Source organism: Salvelinus sp. IW2-2015, linkage group LG1 (assembly GCF_002910315.2).
Source record: "Salvelinus sp. IW2-2015 linkage group LG1, ASM291031v2, whole genome shotgun sequence".
Lineage (NCBI taxonomy): Eukaryota > Metazoa > Chordata > Actinopteri > Salmoniformes > Salmonidae > Salvelinus > Salvelinus sp. IW2-2015.
Window position 1 is genome coordinate 3941492 of NC_036838.1, and position 7498 is coordinate 3948989.

At 46.4% G+C, this 7498-nt stretch overlaps 1 protein-coding gene across 1 annotated transcript; it reads left to right on the forward strand.

Moving 5' to 3' along the window:
- Window positions 1–425: 425 nt before the first annotated feature.
- On the forward strand, window positions 426–5806 carry LOC139029123 (adenomatous polyposis coli protein-like; the record flags this gene model as incomplete). The annotated part of the gene is made up of 3 exons (XM_070448252.1): window positions 426–912; window positions 1010–1105; window positions 4600–5806. Coding segments are annotated over 3 exons (1020 nt in total), but the record flags the coding sequence as incomplete, so codon positions are not given.
- Window positions 5807–7498: the final 1692 nt, after the last annotated feature.

Below are 7498 nucleotides of genomic sequence, written 5' to 3' on the forward strand. Positions count from 1 at the left end.
ACAACTAGATCGTCCTAGCACTACATTAAATCRTCCAGACTCCACTCGGCCCCCTGATCATCCTTCAGTCTATAAGAGGCCGGCTTATTATTCAGCTAAAGCTGTGCTTGGATCTCCTAAACCTTTGAAGCCATTCTTCAGCAGCCTCTTTGCAGGCCCCATCAGCCAGACATCTCCCCAACATCCCACACAGACCCAACCAGATTCCCCTAGCACTACATTTGGTCCTTCAGATTTTGCTCCTCCTGCAGGCTGTAAAAGGCCGGCTTCGTATTATGTTACAGCTGTGCTTGAGCCCTATAAGCCTGTGGAAAACCCCTTCTGCAGCCTTTTTGCAGGAACCATCAGCCAGACCACTCTCGAACCTCCCTCACACTCCCTAAACTCCCCAGGTTGTAAGGCACCAGCTTCTAAAAAGCCCATGAAAAACCCCTTCCTTAGSRTCTTTGCAGGCCCCATCAGCCAGACAACCCTCCCTGACCCTCCCAGACAGATGCAACCAAATCCCCCCAGAACTGCATTTGGTCCTCCAGACCCCATTCGGTCTTCTGAGCCTCTTCCAGTCTGCAAGAGARGGACATCCTCAGTTGAGGCTGTCAGTGAGTTCCAGAAGTCCATGGAAAAACCATTCCGTAGCCTCTTTGCCGGCCCCCTCACACAGACCTCCACTCCCGGCCATCCAACACAGACCCAACCAGATCACCCTAGAAATTTCACTGGTTGTAACAGACCAGCTTCTGATTCAGTTGAGGCTATGCTTGAGACTCAGAAGCCAGTGGGGAAAACCCTTTCGCAGCCTCTTTGAAGGCCCCATCAGCCAGACAACCCTCCCTGACCCTCCAACACAGACCCGGCCTTATCCCCCAATAGTCGTGCATAAACCGGAGGTGCCAGACCCAACACCGCTCACCGGTAAGGGCCTGCTTTACTRAATACAATACTTTAAATGTCCCTTTGCGGGAAATGCAACTATATTACTGACATTTCATCACCACTTCTTGTCCTCCAGAGCCATCCACAACCCATTGTGTTCTGAGGACCCTCTTCCTGAGCCCATGCCGCCATGAGGGGGAGGAGGCGATCAGTAACAGCTGCAAAGATCCAGGTACAGTCAGACGCATCATGCTACAAGTAGTGCATTTGTCAATTTGTAATAACAATTTTTTTTAGGCCAGTTGAGAACAAGTTCTCATTTACAACTGCGACCTGGCCAAGATAAAACAAAGAAGTGCGACACAAACAACAACAGAGTTACACATGGGATAAACAAACGTACAGTCAATAACACAATAGAAAACTACATGCAGTGTGTGCAAATGAGGTAAGATTAGGGAGGTAAGGCAATAAATAGGCCGAAGTGGCGAAGTAATTACAATTCAGCAATTAAACACTGGAGTGATAGATGTGCAGAAGATGAATGTGCAAGCAGAGATACTGGGGTGCAAAGGAGCAAGACAAATAACAATATGGGGATGAGGTAGTTGAATGGGCTATGTACAGGTGCAATGATCTGTAAGCTGCTCTGACAGCTGATGCTTAAAGTTAGTGAAGGAGATATCGGTCTCCAGCTTCAGTGATTTTTGCAATTCGTTCCAGTCATTGGCAGCAGAGAACTGGAAGGAAATGCGGCCAAAAGAGGAGTTGGCTTTGGGGGTGACCAGTGAAATATACCTGCTGGAGCGCGAGCTACGGGTAGGTGCTGCTATGGTGACCAGTGAGCTGAGAAAAGGCGGGGCTTTACCTAGCAAAGACTTATAGATGACCTGGAGCCAGTGGGTTTGGCGACCGAATATGAAGCAAGGGCCAGCCAATGAGAGCATACAGGTCGCAGTGGTGGGTAGTATATGGGGCTTTGGTGACAAAACGGATGGCACTGTGATAGACTGCATCCATTTTGCCGAGTAGAGTGTTGGAGGCTATTTTGTAAATGACATCGCCGAAGTCAAGGATCGGTAGGGGTATGTTTGGCAGCATGAGTGAAGGATGCTTTGTTGCGAAATAGGAAGCCGATTCTAGATTTAATTTTGGATTGGAGATGCTTAATGTGAGTCTGGAAGGAGAGTTTACAGTCTAACTAGACACCTAGTTATTTGTAGTTGTCCACATATTCTAAGTCAGAACCGTCCAGAGTAGTGATGCTAGACGGGCGGGCAGATGCGAGCAGCGATCGGTTGAAGAGCATGCATTTAGTTTTACTTACATTTAAGAGCAGTTGGCGGCCACGGAAGGAGAGTTTTATGGCATTGAAGCTCGTCTGGAGGTTAGTTAACACAAGTGTCCAAAAAAGGGACAGAAATGTACAGAATGGTGTCGTCTGCGTAGAGGTGGATCAAAGAATCACCAGCAGCAAGAGCGACATCATTGATGTATACAGAGAAGAGAGTCGGCCTGAGAATTGAACCCTGTGGCACCCCATAGACTGCCAGAGGTCCGGTCAACAGGCCCTCCGATTTGACACACTGAACTCTATCAGAGAAGTAGTTGGTGAACCAGGCGAGGCAGTCATTTGAGAAACCAAGGCTGTTGAGTCTGCCGATAAGAATGTTGTGATTGACAGAGTTGAAAGCCTTGGCCAGGTTGATGAATACGGCTGCACAGTATTGTCTTTTATCGATGGCAGTTATGATATCGTTTAGGACCTTGAGCGTGGCTGAGGTGCACCCATGACCAGCTCAAACCAGATTGCATAGCGGTAAGGTACGGTGGGATTCGAAAACGTCGGTGATCTGTTTAACTTGGCTTTCGAAGACATTAGAAAGGTAGGATAGATATAGGTCTGTAACAGTTTGGATCTAGAGTGTCTCCCCCTTTGAAGAGGGGGATGACCGCGGCAGCTTTCCAATCTTTGGGGATCTCAGACGATACGAGAGGTTGTACAGGCTAGTAATAAGGGTTGCAACAATTGCGGTGGATAATTTTAGAAAGAGAGGGTCCAGATTGTCTAGCCCAGCTGATTTGTTGGTGTCCAGATTTTGCAGCTCTCAGAAATCTGGATTTGGGCGATGGAGAAATGGGGGAGGCTCGGGCAAGTTGCTGTGGGGGGTGCAGAACTGTTGACTGGGGTAGGGGTAGCCAAATAGAAAGCATGGCCAGCCGTAGAAAAATGCTTATTGAAATTCTCAATTATCGTGGATTTATCGGTGGTGACAGTGTTTCCTAGCCTCAGTGCAGTGGCCAGCTGGGAGGAGGTGTTCTTATTAGCCATGGACTTTACAGTGTCCTAGAACTTTTGGGAGTTTGTGCTACAGGAAGCAAATTTCTGTTTGAAAAAGCTAGCCTTTGATTTCCTAACTACCTGTGTATATTGGTTCTTAACTTCCCTGAAAAGTTGCATATCGCGGGGGCTATTCGATGCTAATGCAGTATGCCACAGGATGTTTTTGTGCTGGTTAAGGGCAGTCAGGTCTGGAGTGAACCAAGGGCTATATCTGTTCCTGTTTCAATTTTTTTTTTGAATGGGGCATGCTTATTTAAGATGGTGAGGAAAGCACTTTTAAAGAATAACCAGGCATCCTCTACTGACGGAATGAGGTCAATATCCTTCCAGGATACCCGGGCCATGTCGATTAGAAAGGCCTGTTCGCTGAAGTGTTTTAGTGAGTGTTTGACAGTGATGAGGGGTGGTTGTTTGACTGCAGATCCATTACGGACGCAGGCAATGAGGCAGTGATCGCTGAGATCCTGGTTGAAGACAGCAGAGGTGTATTTAGAGGGCAGGTAGGTGAGGATGATATCTGAGGGTGCCCGTGTATACGGATTTGGGGTTGTACCTGGTAGCTTCATTGATCATTTGTGTGAGATTGAGGGCATCAAGCTTAGATTGTAGGATGGCCAGGGTGTTAAGCATGTCCCACCTAACAGTACGAACTCTGAAGATAGATGGGGGGAAATCAATTCACATATGGTGTCCAGGGCACACTGCTCCGTGTAAGCAGTAAAATGGGTATTGTAGCCCAAGAAGTGGCRGATGGACCTCTTCAACTAGCCTGGAGATGGGCCTAGCACGAGGCTTGCTCCAGGCTAACTGGTGCTTGCTTCGGGACAGAGACGTTAGCCWGGAGTAGCCACTCTGATAGCAGCTAGCTAGCTGCGATGATCCAGTGTAACGGTTCAGAGCTTGCGGTAGGAATCCGGAGATGTGGTAGAGAAAAAGCAGTCCGATATGCTCTGGGTTGAATCGCGCTGTGCAGACTGGCAGGAGTTGACCYGGCTGAGGTTAGCTGATGACCGCTAGCAGTGGCTAACTGACTACTAGCTAGTAACTAGTTAGCTAGCTAGCTTCTGTTGGGGGTTCTAAAGTATAGAAAATAGCAGATCCATATCAKATTGGGTGAGGTGGGTTGCAGGAGAGTATGTTGAAATTGAGGTAAAAAATATTTAAAATATATACAAAAATAAAATATAAATATATACATGGTACAAGASATCTGACTGCTACCCCATCTTGGATGAGACGTGATGTTTTTTATGCTTATTTTCTCTTACCTACTTCTGGCTAAACTATGTAGAATTTTTGGGCTCTTAGTGTGTATCAAAATATATTCAGGATTGTGTACGTCACCGTTGGAAGTGTGTCAGACCTGTTGTGACCCCTTTCAGGAGGCGATGGCCTGTGTTCCAGTGAAGACCAAATCACCAGAGGATCTACTTCCACAGGACAGCAGCGGCAGAGCCCGGAGGAGCCGGAGAGTGAGCGAGAGGAGCCGGAGAGTGAGCGAGAGGAGCCGGAGAGTGAGCGAGAGGAGCCGGAGAGTGAGCGAGAGGAGCCGGAGAGTGAGCGAGAGGAGCCGGAGAGTGAGCGAGAGGAGCCGGAGAGTGAGCGAGAGGAGCCGGATGAGCTGTTGGTGGTTCCATTAGAACCGTTAGTGCCTTACGTGCCACTCGGTGACTCTCGCCACCATCGCCAGGCTGATATCACCCTGCCACGGTCAACCTTTGCCCGGGACGTGGTGTGGTCCTTTGAAGACCTTGCCCCTCTTCCTCCCCCCTCACTCAAATCACCAGCCGTCTGTCCCTCTGGCCTCCCCCTTTACTGAGAGAACATCAGGTCCTGCTGTTGMACTGTCCAGCCCTGCAGGACTCAGCCCACAGCCTTCCCCACAGGACTCCAACTCTCAGGAGGCTGCAGGAGAGCATCTCATTCCCTCCAGGAATTCAGGTAGGAGACAGGTCCAGGTGGATACCCCCGGCGTTCACAACCTTCCAATCCAAGTGATGGTACGGATCACTCGACGTAACACTGATGTACAACCAAAGCGACTGTCTAGACAAATGAGGGGCAAAAGTGACAACGTGGGTGACAAAAAAACACTGAAAGACCTTTTTAAGACTTTTGACCCCACATCATCTCCCTTCGGACAGTAACTGCATTTGGACTATGGCTCATATTGTATGCACTGTCGGTCAATGGACTACATACCTAGACTTACACAAACACTTGGCCTTCATATGAATGCTTTTGCTCTAGTGTATTTTCCTGTTAACAGATCAGAACAGCAATTCATTGCAAAAATTATTGTGTAAAATGCAGGAAACCAATTACACGCGCGCGCACACAACCCTCAACTCCATTTGATAAAACGTGTTACTCCCATTGATATCATTACTTAGCAACAGCTAATGTTACTGATGAATTGTCAGCCTAGTCTGTCTTGGTGAGAATTGTTTAGGGATTTTCTTAGATGAGGCATGTTGATGTTTTTTTACAGAATAAATAATCAATCATGTACATTTCAAGGTTAAAAAAACGAATGGCATTTAATTWTTATTAAAGCAACATATTGGACGTTGCCCTCTTCCTCCACTGCTGCCGACTACATTTCCTCTTATTTGATGAGTGAACAATGGAATGTTATTACACTCAACTGATTCTTATTCTCATGTGGAAAATGTCATTATTTAAACWAATGCTGCACCAGTTCTGCTCTGCATGTAGTGCTTCTCTTATAGTAAGGTGCTGCGAAAAAGTACTTTATGCCTTATGTCCACCAGATGCATCAAACTCTTTGCATTCAGGCGGAAGTCATTAATTGTCAAAGAAGCAGTCCKGCAACGCTATGTTGGGGGAGCCGCACTAGGCTGCGGTGTGTTCTGTGTACCGCATGCGGTCAATATTTAACTTTAACTGTGTTGGTTTACCGGTACAAACGGAAGTACACACAGACTCCAAATAGCTAGTTGAAAAGCAAAGCACGTGTATGGAACAGAAAATGTGGGATAGACATCTGCTAAAATAAAACTCCTATGCATCTGGTGGGCATTAGGCTTCTAAGGCTGAACCAGCGGATTTGCTGTATTGTATGCACTTTAGAATGTTTAATTACAGTGCTTGAAAAAGTATTTGGCCCCCATCACTTTTTCACATTTTAAGTCTCACAGCCTTGGATTTTGATGCATTAGATTGGGAAGTTTTATTTGAGTCACATTCTCCAACACAAATAAAATGGTAAACAATAAAATAATGACAGTTCATTTTTGTATTCATCCCCCTAGGTCAATACTTGGTTGAACCACCTCTGGCAGCTATTACAGCCAGTAGTGTTTTTCTAACTTTGCACACTGTAATAAAGCAGTATTTTCCCATTCCCAGGGACTGGGCTGCTCAAGGACATCTATTTTCTTCATTTTAAACTACTCCAGTGTTTCTCTGGCAGTGGGCTTTGGATCGTTGTCCTGTTGAAAAACAAACTTCCACAGTTATCGTTTTTTGGAAGAGAGGAGCAAGTTTTTAACCAGCATTTCTATGTATTTTTGCACCATTCATACTCCCATCAATCCAGACAATATAGCCAGTCCCTGTTGCTGAAAAGCCACACATCCCACTTAGCGTTCAGGCCAAAATGTTCCACTTTAGTCTCATCAGATCACCAGACATTCTGCCACAACTGCAGCATCTTCTAGGGGACGTTTTGCYAACTCTTTGCAGACAAGGATTTTCTCCAGCCAGGGCTTCTTCCTTGCCACTCTACCATAAAGATCCTTTTTGTGGAATGCCTTGGAGATTGTTGATACATCATCCATTGCAGCCACTGACTAATGTCACAGTCCTCACAGTAGCTTCCCTAAGTGCCTTTCCTGTCCGGCAGCTAAGTTTGTAGTGGGGGCCTGATCTAGGGAGTGTCGTGGTAGTTTATTTTTTCCACTCGGACTGCACTGAGCTCAGAGGGACTTTCAGTGACGTTGAAATGGTTGTGTACCCTTCCCCAGATTTGTGCTTCTCTATAATCACATCTCTGACTTGCTCTTTCTTTTYAAAGTCTCTATCATACTGTGGGACCATACAGAGAGAGCGGTATTTATCCTTACAGATTAATTTAGGCAGGTGATCTATACATTTCTTACACAGGTGGAGTCCAACACGTTGTGTCTTGAGGAAATGTATTGCACCAGAGCAAATTTAGGCTTTCAATTACAAAGGGTATAAATAKATWWWWWTATCTGATTTCCACCATCTCACACATTGCACCTGGGCTGCCACCATGTAGACATTACAAAAGGC